At 44.3% G+C, this 20,621-nt stretch overlaps 1 protein-coding gene across 4 annotated transcripts in view; it reads left to right on the top strand.

The window, feature by feature from the left end:
* The window catches only part of CCDC60 (coiled-coil domain containing 60), a 150,495-nt gene that overhangs the window by 84,146 nt on the left and 45,728 nt on the right, over nt 1-20,621 (top strand). For all 4 annotated transcript variants that reach the window (XM_057491457.1, XM_057491456.1, XM_057491455.1 and 1 more), the window contains one exon: nt 20,241-20,411. In XM_057491457.1, coding sequence (XP_057347440.1) covers nt 20,284-20,411 — 128 coding nt within the window. In that variant the 5' untranslated portion in view covers nt 20,241-20,283. The remainder of the gene's footprint in view (nt 1-20,240; nt 20,412-20,621) is intronic.

Genomic DNA, 20,621 nt, shown 5'->3' with positions numbered 1-20,621 from the left:
AGGTGGAGGAAGATATGCCCAGCCGATTCTCATGAGCTAGTGCAGGTTGGCTTAGCACACTACTGGAGCGGTTCCTCATTGGCAGTTGGACAGTGGTTAATCTAGCTCCCAAATCCCAATTTTAGAATCTACTTCTGAGGAACACCCCCACACCAACTGTTGAAGGTCAGTTTTCCTGAGATGGCAGTTGGCATGCAGGCTGTTCATTGTGAAGTACTCTTAGGAACAACACCTGTAAACAAGTAAGGAAGTAGAATTGGACAGAAGGAGAAGCTGAGCTAAGGAACAATCACAACAGATCCTTCAGATGATCCCACAGAGACGTGGGAGCTGGCCCGGCCCTTCAGAAATGTCTGAACTTGAGGCAAGAGAACCACACCTTTGAATCCTTGCAGGAACCAGTCACTGGATGCAGATTTCCTCCAAGTAAGGGCATACCTTTTATTGAGGGCAATTCCTGGGGAAGAACTCAGTTATGAGCCCTCAGAAGGCAATAGCAACTGGGGAAATGAGAACCTCTGTCTGGAAGGGGGATTCTGGGTGGCTCACCCAGCATCCACTGGAATATGTGTCCAGAATAAACACTTGAAGAGCAAAGAGCAAGAGGTGATGACAAAACCACCAAAGTTATTTGACAATGGAACCTTTTATCCTCATGCAGCACAATCAAATTAACACCCACAGACATGGTAGTCCATGGAAGGTGCTTTGGGAACTGATGATCCAGTCTAAGGCCCTCATGTTCCAGATGAGGCAACCATGACCCAGAGAGAAGATTGCCTTGTCCAAGACCACCGAGCATGTTAGTAGCAAAGCTGGAACTCACATCCAATCACGGGCCTTTGTTCCACGTTCCACCTCTTCCTTAATATGCATAACTTTGCAATTTTGTGTAGTTACTTGAATAATGTCCATCTTTTCCACTAAATTAAAGGTTCCATAAGAACAGGGGCCAGACCTCTATTTGTTTACAAATATATTGTCAGTGTCTAGCACACTGTGTGGAACATACTTGGTGCTTAATAAATATTTGTTTATGAATGAATGAATGCTTCAGAATTCTTCTGGCATTTTTTTTTTTTGCATCAGACTGAGGGGAGAGAAGGGAAGGAAGATGACTATATGCATTTCTGAAAAGACAAGCAACTGGGCTGAGTCAGGTGGGAACCTAGTTCAGAATAGCAACTGTAGGCCTGACTTCTGTGACATAAGCCCATGCAGGTTTTGAGCCAGAATGCTTGGGTTCAAATCTTAGTTTTACCACATACAAGCCACATAGTGATGAATAAGATGCCTAATTTCTCTGATCCTCAAAGTAGGGATGGCAAAATTATTTTCTCCCTTCCCCAGGGCTCTTGTGAGGATTAATGAGTTAATGTGTGTAAAGCACTTAGAACAGTGCCTGACTCCTGGTAGGTGCTCAATAAACGGTAGCTGTGTGTATGACATCATTCGTATCTCCTGAGTGACTGTACCTATTTTACAATCTGATCATGATCACATGGATTTCTCCTTGTCCCTAGTCATGGAGACAGAGCTCAGCATGAGATCCAGCATCCAGCATGTCACACCCAATCTCAGCTTCTGGACCTTGAAGGGTCACATTTTAGGGACAGCTAGAACAATACTCTGGGATAGGGAGGAAGTCAGGAGGGATAGTTCATAAGTGGATGCTGTGCAAACGCAGCAGTTAGAACTGGATTTCCGTATTAATTTTAAATCTCTTCCTATAAGGAATGTTGAACAAGCCATTACTCTAATGGATGTAACCACAGGCTATGCAGTGAAGCACTAATCCACCACTTAGAGCAGACGCCGCATGCATTAAGCCCTGTAATTTTTTGAACTTTCTTATTGAAATATAACATAATACAGGAAAGCACACAAATCATTACACATGCAGCTCAATAGATTGTCGTAAATGAACACACCTGTGTGACCCACACCCGCATCAAGAAAAGGAACATTACCAAGGACCCCCAGAAACCCTCCTCATGTCCCTTTCCCATCACTACGCACCCCAGTAAAAATCGCCATCCTGACTTCTAAGACTTAAGATTAGTTCCTTCTGTTTTGAATTTTACCTAAATGACACTGCACAGCTGACACTTTCATAGTATGCTTTTTTTTCTCAACATTCTTTTTCTGAGATTTAGCCATACTATTTCATAAAGCTGGAGTTTGTTTTCTCAGTTTCTGTGTCGTCTGCACTGTGTGCAGATAGTAAGCCTTTTCCATTCTTTTATTGATGGACATTTGGGTTGTTTCCTATGTGGAGCTATTATGAATAGAGCTGCTATGAACATTCTTATACATGACCTTTGCTGAACATATGTATGCATTTCTGTTGGAAATATGCCTAAAAGTGGAACTGTTGGCTCATAGAGTTTGCACATGCTCAGCTTTGATAGATAGTGCCAGTTCCCCAAGCCCTGTATTTTAAAGAACTTCAAAAATACACAAGTAAGACAATCCTGAAAAACTAGAAAATACAGGTTAGTAGTTATAAGTAAGCAATAGAACCACACACGATTACCTCACCCAGATATAATCCTTATTCATATTTTAGCATATCAATTTTCAATGTTTTTCCATATATAATGTATAATTTATAATAAAGCAAAAGAACCATTCTGCATATACCATTTCATAACCTGTTTTTTTATTAATAGATCACGAACATTTTCCATGTCAATAAATGCACAGCAGCCACGACTTTACTTTTTAAACTTTTTAACAGGAAAATATTCAAATATGTATAAAGACAGATGGAATAATATAATAAACCTCTATGTACTCCTTACCCAGATCAATGATTACCAACTCATAGCTAATCTTGTTTCATGCACATCATCATCCTCATTATTTGAAGCATTTATCATTTAATCTATAAATATTTAAACAGCTATCTAGAGGAGGATGCTTTTTCAAACTATAACCACCATAACATTATTGCATCTAAAAAAATAGCAAAATTTCTTTAATAGCAAATATCCATTCAAGCATAACAACCATCTTAATGGTTGCATAATATCCCATTGTAAGAATATAGCATAATTTATCTAACCAATTTCCTATATAATAATTATAACCAACTGGACTTATTGGTTGTTTTCAATTTGTCCTCCCTTTTTATAAGCAATGCTTAAATGGACATCTCGGGAGTTATATCATTATATACTTTAGTTCCTTAGGATAAATTTCATGCAGCTTTAAGGTTCTCAACCCTTAACTGAAGTTCTCCAGATTTATACTGTTTCACTTGCTGAAAAATAGCTAATTCATAAATGCTTGAAGCAAAACGAAGTTTTCTCCTAAGAAATGAGAGAAGAGCAAGAATATGGTGTGAAAGGTTGAAAAGACTTCAGACATAACTTTTTCCCCCTTTTCACTTTCATGCAGTCATCAGCAGCAAATAAACAGTTTCTGGAAAGCAAAATGCAAACATAAAGTGTTCATGAAATAAAACCCCCATATGCTTACTGGCAACGTCCACCTGAGCCTCCTGCATCAGTGAGATCATTTCCCATCCCCAGGATTCTGCACGTAAAATCTTTGTCCTACTCAGCACTTCCTTTAATCCCAGCCCTCCGGTAAGTGATTGTTTTGATAGTTTTCACACATGAGAACCTACCGCCAGTGGCTATAATCCATTCGCCTTTTTTCAGTGCAAGTGAAAACTTCCATCTTCCCTGAGCAGGCTAGCGCCTTTGACCACATCTTTGCCCGGGTCTTCTCTGTAATACTAACTGACATTTTGCGAACATGATTTCACTTAAAAGTAAAAAAAAAAAAAAACGAAATCATATTAAAAAGGCAGAAACCCCACAAATTTGTGAAGCTCATCTCAGAACACCTGTACAGTGCCAGGAGCAGTGCTCGGGATGCTAGGCCAAAAATCGTCTTGCAGCCCACTGTGAGAAGAAATGACTGTCATTTGTCCAATCCACAACTCACAGGAGTGCCAAGCAATAATAATAATAATAATAAGATAGGCAGTTTAAACCCTGTTATTCCAAATTAATGCTTGTACTTATATTTCAACAGGTATTAATTTCCTCATAGCTCTATTCCAAAATGCATAAGAACAGGAATCATCTTTAAAACTAGTTTCCCAGTCACCTACCCCTCACCTGATCTAATGGATTGACAGATAGTGTAATATATCAAGGCTTTTGGAACCATCCTGAAACCTGGCCCCACCACTGACAAGCTGTTTGAATATGGGCAAGTTACCTAATCTCTCTGAGTCTCATTGCCCTGATCTGTAAAATGAGGATAATAAAACCTACCTCACAGAGAGGTTGTAAGAATTAAATGAGTTATGATATATCTGTCACTTGGACTGCATAAGTGTTAAACACACCAATATAATCAGAACAGCCAATACTCCTGATGGCTGGTGTTTATGCCTCACCCCAACTGCTCGACCGTGCCACTGGGATTCTGTCCACTTTTAGGTGAGATTTTTCTTATCACCTGTGTGGGGACAGAGAGTTGTTCTAATCCTATCCGATAAGAAAATCAGGTGCTGGATAACGTACAGCTAAGACGCATAGGGTGCTATGCTTGTTCTTTGCCTTGAGAGACAAAGATTTAGATATTTTTCAGACACTGTTTTTAAGGTAACATTGGTTAGTTCCTGGGAGGCATTTAGAAAACACTTGCCACAGTAAGTGTTCGCTCCTGTCATTATTAGTATCTACTTTTATTTGAAGTAGAGCCAACAGCTTGAATCAAAGTGAAGAAAAAGTCTGGATAAGAGCTGAACCAACCTATGTCCTTCCTCCACACCCACAATCCCATCCCTGAGGAGGAAATGAGCAACCACCTCGTAAAGACCATTTCTTCTGTACCGTGAAAGAATCTACAAATTCAAGTCACACTTATTTTTCAAGTTAGTCATATGGGACAGCCCATGAATTATTCACAGGAAGACAAGCATCTCCCTCTCGGAGCTTCATCTCTCCTTTGAACTGTCTAATAAACAGAGGTTATTGGTTACCTTCCTTGTACACCCAGAGGCGGCAAGTCGGCACTTACTGCCCTCCCACTGCCATTGCTTCTCACTGCCACAAGGTGTCGCTGTATAGAACAGGACCTCCAAGATCTTAAAGACCCTACTGGCCATTCTTCATCACTGACATCTCGTTGATCCATATCAGCTTCCAAAACCCGAAGGGTTTAATTAGATGCCTTCCCTCCAGCCATCAGTTTAGCTGTATGGAAGGTTCCTTTAGGGGCTCCAGGATATCCCATCCCTGCTCAGTCTGAGAGAAGCTGCTCTACTATCTAACCAAACAGGTTTTCTTGCTGAAAAACTTGAAGCAAAGGCACAATATATTTTTGTGTTGAGAAGTACAGATATGTTACATAAATCATTTCAGTAGGTGAACAACGATGTGGAGTGAAACGTTTCCCCAAAGTCAAACCTCACCACACCGGATGAGGGGAACCCCTTAGAAACTTAATTGGACCTTAGCCTGGCAAAACTTCCCATGGAAACAAGGACAGTCAGCAAGAATGCTCGCAGAAGCCCTTCTGCCCTGAAAAAAAAAAATGAGGACAGCCAAATCGAACAGCCTTGAAGTATGGAGAATGATGCTTCAGCAAATTCCCTTAGGTTGTGTCTGAGGCCGACAGAGTTTGGGGGTAGGGAAATTCTGAACATCTTGGTGCCACTCTGTCAGTCCCATGGCCAGTTAAAGAAAATGCATGGCCTGGCTCTTCAGCACATCTGACTGTGTGTTCAGCTTTAAGGACCGTTCGGGGTCAGATTAGCTCCACACAAAAGTTTCTTGGCAGAATGTGGATGCAAAGTTAAAGAAACCAATGAGAACATGGTTTTGCAAGATATTCTTTCAATAAAAAGAACTTATGTAGGAATACATTAAAGAATGCCAGGTCCAAACTACTTAAAGCAGGAATCAGAATCTCCGTCCCTGCTTTGAACCAGCCCAAGGTGCAAAGCAACCCTTAGATCCTGTGAGATTTTCCTGAAGTTCTGTTTCAGGGAAGTGCAAGGACTCGGGGTGGGAGTATATGTTCAGAACAGAGCTGCCCCGTTGCACAATTCCAGAGGCACCATTCACAATTCCTTCCATTGTGAGTGGCAACCCAAACATGATTTGTTAAATACAGTGTTAATATGCCCCTGGAGTTGTCCCATTGAGCAGCCCTTTATTGGTAGTTATAGAAAGATTAAAAGCAAGAACTTAAAGAGCTCTCAGGACTTGGGGATGCTGGGGGAATATATATGGAGAGAGAGAACCACAGGCCAAATTATTGGTAAGAGTTCTACAGTGGTTTGCAGACTCGATACAGCCTTAAAAGGTGTGTGTTCTGTTCATTTACCTTTCACCTGCTACTTTCTCCCTTAGGCCTTTGAGTTTGCACCTATCTAAAGTGTTTGGTCCAGAAAAATGAATAGGAAATAACCAGGTAAAAAGCATAGAGGGAGTAGGGGCAGGTAGCCCAGGCTGAGAAAATATACACATGATCACAACCAGGACAGGACCTGGGAGGTGGTGGCTATAGATGCCTTTTACCAAGTTCCTGCTCCATGTCAGACTCTGGGCAAAGAATTGATGTGAGGACATCCAAATGTGAGGGGAAGATGAGAGATGTTAGCTTTATCCTGGGGACCAGTTAAGGAAAGAGCTTTCAGACCAATGGAGCTCAGCAGACCCTGGGTGAAGGGGAGCTGGCCTGGGGGCCTGGGCAGAGGTGTTGCATCTTCTGGGAGCCCTCTCAATGTACTATGACAAGGACAAACAGGGGCAGACTACCGCCACCACCCCATGACCAGGAAGCCACCAGAACTTCTTGTGGTGACAGGCAAGACCCAAGTTGTGAATTCAGAAGGGAAGCCTTTGACCACTCCCCCCAACTGCACTGCACTCAAACCCCTCAAATTTCCCCTGGTACTGATGCTTAGTGAATTCTGAAGAGTGTCCGGTCTCCAGCAAGTAATCCCCACCATCAATCAAGCACAAGAACTTGGGTCCAAAAATCACAGGCTGGTGGTCTTGTCCTTAAACCATTGTCTGCTTGAAATTATAATCCAGGAGTGCTTTGGAGATCATCACACACTCTGGGAAAAGTCTCTCTCCCCACTAATGCATTTTCTATACCTACACTGGCAGGTCCATGAAGAACAAGCCTCCCATTCCATTTAGTCATTAAATACAACAGATAATAATACGTGTATTGCAGGATGAGGTTTGCATTGTTAAAAAAAACATACTCAACCAGTTTGGCTCAGAACTGAAAAGCGTCGAACTGCCTCCCAAAGCTACACTGTCCCTCTCTTCTCCCACGTGGTGTAGGTATATGTGCGCCCACAGGTGGCAGGAAAGCACAGTGGTTAAGGTGGCAAGCGGCTCCTGGATTCAGAGACCAGAGTGCAAAGCCTGCTATTGCTACCTTCCCGTTGTATGACTTTGGGCAAGTGGCTTCAAACCTGTGAGCTTCAGTTTCCCCATCTGCCAGCCTTGTAGGGCTGCTGTGGGGCTTCAGTGAGACAACTAGTGTGAGGCGTTAGGGCCTGCCTCATGCACAGAGGTTGCCTATAAGTAATTATTAGGAGGATTTTCCAAGCCTGAGGCCTCCAGGGTTTTTACCCTTGGGGATATTTAGTTTCTTCTGCATCCCCTCCAAGTTATCATCTGCTTCTCAGTGTGATGGGGTAAATAGCCAAGAAGCAGGGTGGGGGGTAGGTGAGGGGAGCAGGAAGAGGCGCGTCAGACTTTTTCCCAGGGCAGACTTGCCAGCATTGCCTTTCCAGCGGGTTCAGAACTCTTCATGGCAGTTGCCTAGAAACCGGAGCCACGGTTGGGCTTCTGCTGCCTTCCAGAAATCACCCTAATTGGGATATATAGAGAACTGTTTGTTGACTGTTGGCAGGTTTTTATTCTTCTTCCAGGAACATCCAATCTTCTCATACAAATGCTGATTCTCATTAATTAAAGAGTAGCCCTGGGCCAAGGCACCTTTATCCACATAGAAGCCCATGGGGATGAAAGCTTCGGTCAGCGTCCCCTGACCACATGGCCATTTAGGTCACCATCACCATGTTTGCCTTTGAGGATGTGTTTAAAGTCAAGGTGACTTTTGGGGGCAGGAGGGTGTGTGAACAGGGATGTGTGGGTATGTGTGTTCATCGTGAGGTCACATAGAGCTTGCAAAGTCCAGGAAATCACACCGTCAATCAAAGCACAACACATACGTACTGTGTAACCTGGTATAAAACGATGGATCTGCATTCCTTTTGGGGGTTTAAACACCACTTGTAGTCATTTGGCAAAGTAGGTAGAGACCAAATTTTGAGCTAAAGAAACAACTTTCCTGAGAGGCGCCTGGGAGCCTGTTTCATCTGATCACTCATCTGAACACTTCTTCCAGAACACAGCTACAGACTAGGTCCCAGTTGGAAAAAGAATAAATTTCAAAGGCTTCCATTTATCTCTATCCTGTTTGCATGATTCATCTTCTGCACAGACAATTCTATATACCTGCTCCACCCAAAGTGAATGCAAACAGACCACATCAAGCCAGGCGGGCATCACTGCTATGTGCCAAAAAGTAGGCATGTATTTAATTAGGACTGGAAATGAAAGACTTTCAGATGGTTTCATTACCCATGCAATACATATTTCCTTAGGACTCCCTGTGTGCTGCTTCTGGTAGCACACACCCAAAAAGATTTAGAAATTGTGCTTGCCTTCAAGGAGCTCAGTGCTGTGGTGGGAGGGTAGGGGGAGTGCATGGACGGGCAATTCAGCCAGCAGTTCAGGATAGCACAGGCCAGGGATGCCTAGCCCAGCCTGGAAGAGGCAGAGGTAACTTCTGGTGCAGAGTAGAGGTCATGCCTAAGCCAATTCTAAAGGATGAGCGGAAGCTAGCCAGGTGAAGAAGAAAAGGGGATTCCAGGCAGGGAGCAGTGTGAGATGAGGAAGAGCATGGTTGGATAGCATTTTTTGGTATCATTAGAGCATCACGTGGCAAGGAAGCAGCTAAGGAGACAGGACAAAACAGCTCACGCAGAGCCCTGGAGGCTGTACTGGGAAGTCTGGAACAATGTGCAATATTGGGAAGGACCAGAGGTCCAAGGTGAGGAGGCCAGTGAAGAGGGTGTGGCAGTTATTCAAAGGCAAGACAAACGCAGCCTGACTCTAGAGCATGTCAACCAGAGAGGAAAACTTTCATTACATAGCCCCACAGAGGGGTAGAGCTGTAAGGCGGTATGGATGGAAGGGAGCCACTGGAGGCCTTAAAACCACAGAGTGGAACACTTTTCACAAGACGTGCATCTTCCTACTTGGGAAGATGGCTCTGTCACCACAAAGGATCAAAGTATCAGGGAAGCAGGGCTAAGAGGCAAAAGTGTTTTGTTCTTCCATTGACAAGATTTCTGGCCTTCCGTTTTAGCCCCCAGCTAAACATGTCATGCTTTTCAATTCCTTGAGTGGTGCGTGAAGTGGCAGGGAGTTTGGAAGAAAGGGCACTAGACACTGGGCTGGGGATCTGGAAACCCCACTGTCGCCTTTGGTCACCCTCTCACTTGCCATGTGGTGACTGTCCTCTCTGGGCCTCAGTTTCCCCATATGCAAAATGAAGGTTTGGAGGTTTCCCCAAGGGTCTTCTTGCCTCCAAAATGCTCGATCTACCTCCTGGCTGAGGTCAGGAAAGTGATCCCCAAGGCCAAGCCACGGACACCAGAGTGGAGGAATCAGGCCCCCAAATGCCAAGCTGAGGGCAAATTCTTTAAAGGCAAATACCGAATCTTTTAAAGTTTTGCCTCTTTCCTCAGTTTTGCACAGTACCTTGCACATAAAGATGTCAGAAAGGAGGGAATTAAATGAATTGTATTCAAAATTAGGCAGGGTACATAGAAATGGGATTTGAGAGCAGTGAAGAGATTGAGATTAGGTGACCACATACCAACAGTGAATTTGTGACTCATGAGAAATGTTGCCTGAAGATGTTGATCTCTCATTTTAGAGCGAGATAAGAACAGACCTGACCTTCAGCAAGAGGTCAGCATAATCCTTCTTGGTTTTATTTTTTTCTCCACTGAATCAATTACCATTTTCTTAAATTGATGATCAAAAATATTAGGTTCCCATTATATACCCAAGAATGGGGAAGGAGTCGAAATGCTAAGTATGATACGGTTTCTGCCTTCAAGGAATTTAATTTCTAGAGATCAGTTTAGCCAAAACTCGAAAGCTGTTTTGCATAGAGATACAGCTCCTTTGCATCTTAATTTCACTCATCCCCTACTCATCTCTAGTGCACCCTGGATTGATGAGAGGGCTCACTTTTCCAGTTGTGGCCCTGGAAATTAGCAGCAATGTGATTAAGTGGTAAGGACCAACCCTTCCTCTTTATAAAGCAGTTCTGAATATCCAATTTACAATTTTACTCTGTGTTTGCTTGACATTTTTTTTTAAATGCTTTCATGTATATTTCCTCATTTTCATCTTTCACAGCCAGTCAGATAAAAGAGTATCATCTCAAAGGATGGAAAAGGAAGACTGGCTCAGGCCTGGGTACCAGTCAAAACTCCACTCCCCCACCCCATCTGGGAACCTTGTAGAAGTCCCTGGACCTCTCTGTATTTCCATTTCCTCACTGTGAAATGAGGCTAATAATACTACCAATAACTGCCTTAGAGGATTGTTTAAACAAGTCAAAGAGACTAGTAGGTGTAAAGATTTTTTTCAGTTACTGGCACAGGGTAATTTGGGTATTGGCAGAGAGTAACTTGTATTCTAGTTGTGATGATGGTTATGGTGGAAGTGGTGTTGTGATGGTTATCCGTAGTTAACAGAACAGAGTGGGTGATTATTCTGCCGAAGTCACACAGCCAGTTGTTGGTAGAGTTAGAATTAGGGCCTGGTTTTTTAACTGACATTAGTGTACATCCCACTTTAGCCTAAACCCAGAGGGCTGATTGTAATTCAGTGTCACCAGCACCGTCTGCCTCTAAAACATCCACTAGGCTGTGATGAAGAATCTTTGGATTCTTCTTTCCATCTTTTCCTCCTTCTCCTCTTTTCTCCCCTCCTCCTTTTCCTCCTTCATTTTCTTTCATGAAGATCTGAGATAGAGGTTGAATAAAGGAAGAAAACTACTTCAAGTAATTAGAAGATTTCTTCATGTAATTTCTTATTCAGCAGAGCAGAGGTTAATTCCCTGGCCCTTTAGCTTAATATATTTCATTACTTACATGATAACCAAGCATTTATCCTGCCACCATCATGTGCAGTAGATTTGCAGACCTTTATGAATTACTGCATAATGCAATTTACCAAATCCCAAAATAATTGTGGTCTAATTAGACTGTTCTTGCCGCCACCCTCAGAGAATAGAACCCCCTAAGCTCGCTGCTTGAACCAAGTGCCACTTCCCAGAAGCCTGTGGGGCTTAGAGCCAAACCACCATCCTGCTGTGTGCAAAGCAAGGGAGTTGTAGCACCAATCATTCATGGCTTTGATGGTGGTAATGATGATGAAAACCATGATTCGTACCATTTATTGAATATCTCCAATGTGCCAGGCACCATGCTAAGTGCCTCTCACAGATGATTTCCACAATATCTTAGGCTGGGTATTAATTTATCCCAATTATACAGAGGAGGAAAGTGCATCTCAAATAAGTGAAAATCACTCACCCAAAGTCACAGACATTGAGTGACAAGGAAATGATGACCAGTTAAAACTAGAACAGACCATTTCTGAAACCAGAGCTTTTCCTCATGCAACACTTTGGATCAAATGACCTGGGTTTTAAATGCCAGCTCCACCATTACTAACCTATGATCAGACTACTAGACTTCTCTGGGCCTTAGTTTATTCATCAGCAAAATGGGGATGGCCACCTCCCTCATAGGGACGTTGTGAGGATTCATGGAGATAATGCACGCGGAGTGCCTTGCTCAGGGGGCCTACCCAACCCCATTACCATGCACCTCCTCCCACCGGCCCAGACAGTCCTGGCTTCTCTCCAGCTGCAGCCACCACCCTGCTCTCCCAGCCCTCATTCCTTACCTGCTCAGCCTTCCTGTCACCTGACTCTGAGCTGCCCAGGCACCTCTGTGGAGACCCTTCCAGACCGACTTCTCTTGACAGAGCTTTATGCTCTTAGATTTCTTACCTCTTTCCCAATATCTTTCCTAGTCCATGGCCAGTGACTCAGCCAAGGACGGTGGCATTTTAAAAGTGATAATCATGACAGTTTAGTCAAGGGAAAAAGAGAGACAAAGTCAAAGACAGAGAGAGATGGAGACAAACAGACAGAGAGTCTGTCAGCTGGGACTATATTCTCCTGCACAGTAAACAGAGCCCTGAAATTACCATTACTTAAACAAGATAAAGGCTTCCCTCCAGACTTCTGGAGGAAGTACTGGTATGGTGGCTTCATGGTCACCCAGGACCCAGGTTCCTTCTATCGTTTCATCTACTAGCCTTAGTATTGGCTTCCATCTGCAAGGTTGCCTCATGCTCACAGAATGGTTGCTGGTGCTGCAACCATCATAGCTAAGCTTCAGGTAGCAGGAGGGCAGAAGGGGAGAAAAGGCCAAAAGGCATGGGCCACGCAGCCATATTAACTCCCTTTGAAGAGTTTTCCAGGAGCCCCTCCAAATGAGGGGCTTTGGCCTGTCCTATCTGCAAGGGCAGCTGTTGTTGTAGTGCTTTGTTTTGTTGATTTTTTTTTAATCTAAGCATTTTGATGCCCCAGATAATGCAGTCTATTGCTAAGGAGGCTGGGGAATGGATCTTTGGTAGGCAACTGGCACATTCTGTCAGTGGGGTGAGGAAGAGAGGACAGGAAGGAAACCCAGCAGCTGCCCATCTCCTGTGCTCGGCAGGCGCTGACTTCTAGTAGGAAAAGCAGACAAGGAAACAGGCAATCAACACACAGTGTGACGGCTGGATAACAGGGACCCCAAAGGCACAGAGGAGGCACTCGACCTAGCCTGGAGTTGGAGGAAGGTGAGAGGAAGCGTGGGACTGAATGGTCAATGTTCACAGTTTTTCCCAAGCCCTGAAAGACAACAGAAATCAGCCAAGTGAAGAAGCAGCAGGATGTACTGCAGGAAGAAGCAAAATCATGGGCAATTCTGAGGGGCAGAGAGGTACAAAGAAAGGGCTGGGTAAGTGGTTCGAGACTGTAGGGCAGGGAATTTTCCCTCCCTCCCTTCTAGGTTCTCTGGCTGGTCTAATAATTAAATTGACATAAGACAGGAGAAAAGGTTTAGTTTCCTATGAACGGGAGCCCGTAGAAATGTGAGACTCAAAAGAAGTGACCCAAGCAGGCAGCTGTTAGGCCTTTTAAACAAAGAAACAATACATTTTGCGAGGAACTGACATGGCAAAGGGGTTGGTCTTGGGGTAGCAAACTGGTGAAGAAGTGACCAGGTTTGTTTATGTGGCCCCGGCCCTGGGCTCCCCATCTCTGGTGCTGAGGATCTCTCTCTCTACCTCCTGGTACAGAGCTAGTCCCTGTCCCATGGGAGATTTTGTCCAGGGGACAAAGGAGTGTCAGAGTGTCCTCCCTGCTGAAGGAAAGTGCTGTTTCTTAAGTAACTTTAATTCAAAATTATCAATGTGCCAAAGTAGCATATTTTGGAGTGGCATATTCTGCTCCCCTTCAAGAGAAAGCCCAGATCTTAAGGGACCTAATATCTCTGGCAAGGACTCTGGACTTCATTCTGAGAACAGTGGGAAGCCGCTGAAGGGTTTGGAGCACTCTGATGGGAATGACGAGATGTGCATGTTAGAGCCCTGGAGCAGCCAGGATGGGGAGCGAGAAAGACAAGCGAGGGCGCCACTTAGAATAACAGAGGCAGGAAGTGATGGCTTCTGGCTGAGATGGGGGCAACAGGAAGACAGGTGATATTTAAGAAGTAGCGTTGATATCACTTCATGATCAGTAATGGATATGAAGAGGGTAAAGGGGAAAAAAGTAACTTTTCCATTTTCAGGTGAAAACAGATGCTTTTTGTCACCCTAGAGTGACTTCTGAACAGCTGTCACCAGTGGCTAAGGATACACTCCAGGTGTGCCTTCTTCCAAACATTGTGGGCTGAGTGCATGTGCGATGTTTGCCCAGACCTCAGAAATGCCACATGGATTTTGCAAAGGAGCCAGACAGAATAATATTGAAGTAGATAAAGCAATGTCACCATCGAGAGTCAGGATTTTGTGTCTGTAGCACAGTTCCAGTAGCATCTTTCTTCCATCTGATTTATGATCAAAAGGAACCCTTGAATGGGTCCTTCTCTTGGGGCTAAGTCATTCACAAAGGAGAGAAATCCACCTGCAACTTGATCTGAGAGGTGAAATCCTGACTGGGCAAATCTCCAATTGTTGGGCATTACAATTAGCAAATGACCCAGGGTTGGAAAAGAGATGTTCGGCTGTGATTTAATAAGAATGTGGTTGCAATAAGCACTCAGAATATGTTTGCAATCAATTTGCTGTATACACAATATGCTACCAGTGCAATCTTTTGTGTAGGCAGTTGACCTTTATATCTGGCAATCTTGTCCTATAAAGAAGAGTGAAATCCTCCATTGCAAGTCATTAGCACTCAGGAAATGGCTTTAATTTGCATGCTGACAAAGATATTAACTTGGGGAGGGGGGAGAATAATACAACACGTCCTTTTGTCTGAAAGGCAGTTCAAAATCTGTGTTGTGACTACAGTTGACTGAAGTTCAATTACTGTAATAAATGTATTCCAAATTTCATCTCAATTGCATTTGCATTTTAATGAATGATTCTCACCTTCTTGTCAATTTGGCAGCCAGGCTAGATTTATTAAGTTATTGTATAAACAGGGCATTCTAATGCAGGAATTTAAATGCAAAATATTTGCTCCATGCGTTTGAACTGGGCTGCGTTATTAATTTGCCTGTGTGGGTTGCTGAAAATTTGAGAACTTAAGAATGGCGTTGCAGATGTCTTCATTCCATCATTTTGCCCTCTTCTCCGAAATCGGTATGTCTGGGTGGACAGAAGGTATGAGCCAGCCAGATGAAGTGGGCTCTCCAAGCCTCCACAAACCAGTAAGAAACTAATTTATTTGCCATTATTTGAAAACAGTAAAATTTGTTAAGTGAAAATTTCCCTTGTAGGTGATTACCTTCTTTGAGAGCAGGCCACCCCTGAAATCCGATTGCCAGGAGTATTTGTTCACCTTAATGTCATTCACTTTCTCCATTGAAGCACTCCTAGCTTTATGGCCCCGTATTTCTTGCAGGCAGAGATGGAAAATGTGAGTGAAAACCAGCTGGATGCAGAGCCATAATACTATTAAAAGTTTTTCTTTTTGTCTTAAAGTACATCTGGGCTGTTGATTTTTAACAAAGTGATTGGTGGTGGTTAATCCTATACCTCGTGTAATAGAAAAGGTGAAAGGGAGTTCCCTCGGCTGCCTCCCAGCTCTCCAAATCTCCGTGGCTTCTTGCAAGTCCCCTGTAAAGAGAGCTAGGACTGTCTGTTACAGATGACATTCGGTCCTGGTTTCCTTCAGGGCCCTTCAGGATGCAGGCTGATTCAGCTAATGGGAGATTTATTGCAAGCAGCGCGCCTTCAAAGGGTGAAATGATCTACTACAGATACGCGTAAAGAACTTTCTGAGATGACTTGATTGCTAACCTGTGTCAGAGTTCTATTTCAAACTTGCAGCAAGGGAACCACCCTTCTGTTAAAGTCAGTTGGAAGATTTTTCTCCGGAGAGTGTTTTCTTTTTTAATAGGGGAGAAAAGGGCAGCTAGCCCAGTGTACCTCACACTTCAGTGTGTGTATGAATCACCAAGGGGTCCTGTTGAACTGCAGGCCCTCATGCAGGAGGTCTGGCGGGGGCGGCCCAAGGCTCTGCCTTTCTAACCAGCTCCCAGGTGACGCTGATGATGCTGATCCAGGGACCTTGCTACTTTGGGTAGCAAGGGACCAGAACTCAAGGGAGGAATGACCAGTTAAAGGCTAGTAGCCTTGTTATAAACCCAGTGGGCCTGCTGTGTGGGTATATCTAACACCCCTGAAAGGACTCTTAATCTCATCTGAGGATATCAGAAAATTGCTCAAATATTTTACCAGTTATGCTAGGCACTTCTCAGAAGTGATTGTTAATTACCATATTTTATCATATTTAAGAGGCACTTTTTTTTCACATTTTAGTATTTCTGAACTGTGCAGTCATGTACTAATTTAATTGGCATGGGTTTTTCCTTCTTTGTGATTCATAAAATAATGGCACATCTTACCATGCATGATGTATTGGTCAGCTATTTTTAACATAAGGCTGTGTAACAAGCTGCCCCCAAACTCAAGAGACTTTCAATAAGTATTTCTTCCTTGCCCATGTGTCTGTAGTTTGGCTCACTGAGGCCAAGGTTAGCTGAATTGAGGCCTGTTCCATGGTGTTCTTATTCTTCTGGGCTCAGCAAAATTGTGGGTTTTGTTCTTGTCCTGGACACAACTGAGTGAGCTTATTTCAAGTTTCTGTTCGGTCCTATCTGCTTACATCCTATTGGTCAAAGAAGTCACATGGCAAAGTCAAAAGTCAGAGTGCTGTACTTACATTCCAGCCCTGAATGTAGGGAATGGGAGAATGCTAAATAGTGACTTAATCTGCCACACATGGTATCCTGGACTAGGCAAAACATGGTCTAAAGGGGGAAATGGTAAGGCACCAGTTTCTATTCTACATGCCTACAGGTGAACTCCGTACAACAAACAGCTCAGACATACATAGATTTAAAGCTTTAGAGCTCCGTACTGAAGGTGCTTGTGGGCGCAGCATGCAAGGAGAGAGAAATAAATTCTGGAATTAGTCCTACTGGCTTCCAGTCCCTGCCTTGCCACTTTCCAGCTGTCATGACCCTCATCATTTACTTAACCTTTTCCCCCTGTTTTTCACACCACACCAGCTTCTCAGGATTATTAAGCAAGTTGACAATCATAACAGCAGCTCACAATCCTTGAGCCATCTGTCCTAGGCACCACACGAAGCTCTGTTTGTCCATATCTCACTTAGTCCTCCCAACAGCCATTTGAGGCAAGAACTAAGATTTTCCCATTTGAAGATGAAGAAGCTATGGTTCAGAGAGGTTTAAAACCTGCCTGAGGGAGAGACAAAGATCCCATGGAGAGGTTGTCCCCTCCAAGCCCTACCCCTGTATCTACTTGCCTTCAGGTCTGAAGGTGCTTGGCAGTGAGACAGGGCTTCATCTTTACTTCCATCCCTTGGTCTGTCTCAGCGAAGGCCTGTTGAGAGCATTCCCACTGCCAAAGTGAACATCCTTCATTCATCAGCTCACACACAGACTCCCAGACAGACAACATATGTCCCTTAAAGAGAAAAACTCATCCCCATGCATTGGTTAAGAGGAAGTTGCTTTGAGGAGAGGAAGCTTTCCATTTTATCATCTGGTTCTTCCTCCGCTTGCCTGATACAGTTAATTATTTCACTCCCCATCACTCCTCTTAGGATGTCAGCCAGGGGAGTTTTCCAATGTGGAAAGCAGAGAGGAGGAGGCCCCGGTGAGTGGATTTAAAGGCAAGAACTGCTCTTCCCTGCAAATAGCTCCCTTTACACAAATAGCCTGGTAATCAGCAATGATGATGAAGAAAATGTAGGGAGCATACAGGGGAATTAAATGGGAATTTGTTAAAATATTAAGCATCTTTAAATGGGCTTCTGTGGTGCCATGGGAGCACTTCACAGACCACTGAATGAACATCTCGCAGCCTGAAGATCCCAGATTATGCTGGCGGGTCTGACATGAGGGCCCAGGCCCTCCCTCAACTCTGTTGAGCTCACACCCAGGTGTTTCCTGAAGAGCTAGCAGCTGGGAGTCAGCCTGCCTTACCTGAAAATGGGCTGCAATTCCACTAGAAAAGTTGCTTACTAGATTCCTCAAGTTGGCCAACACTGACTCCCCATCCCTTTCTGTGAGTTAATTAATAAGATGGGCATTTATCACTACTTGGATCTATGGGTTTGCTGCAGACTTGGCTTTACACAATGTCTTCCCTGTACAGGACCTTGAGAGAAATCTCTTCCTAGTTGCAGCATTGGAAATAGCTAGGCATCTCCTGGACAGCTTTTTAAAAATTTTGTGATCATTAGGAATCCCACAAGGGACCATGTTTCCCTCTTTGCTTTTGCTACTAGGATGCTCAAGGCCAAATTTGTGCCCTAGATCATATGGCAAGTGTTTTGACACCTGTCTTACCTAATTTTGTTTTCTTGTTTTTCCTGACTTTATCAGTTTTTAATTTTCTGCCTCTAACAAATACATGTTGGAATAAGGGTATAAATAAGTCAAAAAAATCTCCTACCAACCTCTTAATTACTACAGAAAAAAGAAAGATAGATAACTAAGATGCAGAGGTGAAGACTGTGAATTCTTTGAGGATGGGTTCACCTTTGTAATGCCAGTGACTTGGACAGAACCTAACACATAAGTGCCTAACACAGAATTTGACACATAACAGGTGTCCAGCCCAGGGCCTTTCACATAATATTCAAGCCCCTCTTATTTAGCGTGGCTTGTTGCTTATTATACAGTTACTTATTATACTGTCACTTATTATAAAGTTAAGGATGTTGTTAACCCTTACAGTCAAAGCAAATACAGAGAGTTAGCCTGCTCCAGGAGTACAGGCCTAAATATTTGATCATACTCTTACTAGTTTGCTAGAGCTGCCATAACAAAGTACTATAAACCAGCTGACTCAAACAACAGAAATGTATTGTCTCATGGTTCTGGAGTCTGGAAGTCCAAGATCAAGGTGTCAGGAAGGTTGGTTCCTCCTGAGGGCAATGAGAGAATCTGATGCGGGCTTCTCCCCCAGCTGCCAGTAATTTACTGGCAATCTTTGGTGTTCCTTGGCCTGTGGAAGCATCACCTGGATCTTCGCCTTTGTCTTTACACTGCCTTCTCCCTGTGCATGTCCGTGCCCAAATTTCCCCTTCCTAAGGATGCCAGTCATATTGGATTAGGGGTCAGCCTTACTCCAGTATGACCTCATCTTAACTAATTACATCTGCAATGACCTTATTTTCAAATAAGGTCACATGCTGCATTACTGGGGGCTAAGATTTCAATCTGAATTTTGGAGTTCATAGCACATACAGTTCAATCCATAGCACATACATTTCAGTCTCTATTGCTTACAGGTTCTGCAGAGAAAGACAGAAGCTTTGTCCAGTCACACTGAAATCACTGAAGCCCATCGAGCTGGCTGGGTCTGTCCCGTGCCCGTGGGAACCCTCCCTTTCTTGTGCACAGTTATCACACACGATGGGTGTGATGCCTGTCCCCACTCTCTGTCCCTGAGGACTATGTTCCGTCCCAGGACCTGGCAGGTCTTGCTGACGGCTTTCATTCCATAAGAATATCTGACAACAGCAGGGAAGATTTCACAGCTAAAGGGGAACCCCTGACACCTGCCAGTCAATGTCAATCCACAAAGTTAGGAGGACCCCGTGGCCCCATAGAATCTCCAAAGTCAGTGGAAGGGATTTCCAGGGCAGGCAGGTGAGACCTCCCAACGGGAAGGCTGACCAGCCACATCTAGAAACAACACCCTGACAGTCTGCAAACCAGCACACCGTACAGGTGTTGGGGCCTCAGTTTCCTCACCTGTAAATAATAATAACAGCACCTACAACATAGAGCTGTTGTGAGGATAAATAAATTAATTCATGCACCCAGACATGGGGGAGGGGAGTGTGGCTGGGCAGAGTACAGAAACATTGGAGGACAGAGCTAAGTTCTACCACAGATGTGAAATCATGTCATTGCCTAGTCCGCTGCAAAGGCCTCTGGGTGACTTACTGCCTCCCAGGAGCACATTAGAAGCACTTGAGATGTCTCAGCGAAGTCTTATGGCAGCGGGGGCTGCCTACAGCTCTGCTCCTGGGGTCCTGCACAAGAGGAGGTGAGACTGGGGTATTGGGGGAGAGCTTCTTAATTCACATGGTAAAATCCGTTGCATCCTGGAGTCGCACCCTGGGGCAAAGTTGCTGAGAAACAACTTCCCTCCTCCCTTCCTCTTGCCTTCTTTCCGCCAAACCAGAGTCTTAAAGAGAACACCAATATCTAAAGCGGGCCGACACAGTATTTTCATAGCACAAAAGGCATTGTGGAGTATCACGGACCGCTCTATTCAACAAAAACTCGGTGTTCGCTCAAGAGTCCTTCCTCTCTCCCTCCCTAGCTTCCTGATCCAGTCAGTGAGGACAGGCCGCGGGTATTTCACCATGCTGAGGGAGGAGAGCGCCTCGAGGAAGAGGCAACTCCAGCTTCAGAAGCTGGAAGAGGAGCAACGACATCAGTTCCAACCACCCGAGAAGATCTCAGAAATCCCTTACAGGGACAGTCTTTTGACGTAAGCAGACACGGTGGCTGTGGCGCTAACGGCCTTGGGGACCCTGGCGTGTGAGCCACGGCCCGGGAGGGCTGAGGGCGGGACCCCTTCTTGTGCTGGGATCTGGTGATTTCTTTGTCTGGCTTGCCTCTCTGGTTTCCAGTCTCCCACCAGTTTGGGCCTAGACACATTCCCGCTTCATCGTCAGCTCGTTGCCACTCTTTTTATTTG

The sequence above is a fragment of the Manis pentadactyla genome, chromosome 14, assembly GCF_030020395.1.
Source record: "Manis pentadactyla isolate mManPen7 chromosome 14, mManPen7.hap1, whole genome shotgun sequence".
In the NCBI taxonomy this organism is placed as follows: Eukaryota; Metazoa; Chordata; class Mammalia; order Pholidota; family Manidae; genus Manis; species Manis pentadactyla.
Note: the sequence above shows the minus strand (reverse complement) of the source record. Positions and strands in the feature narration are given on the sequence as shown.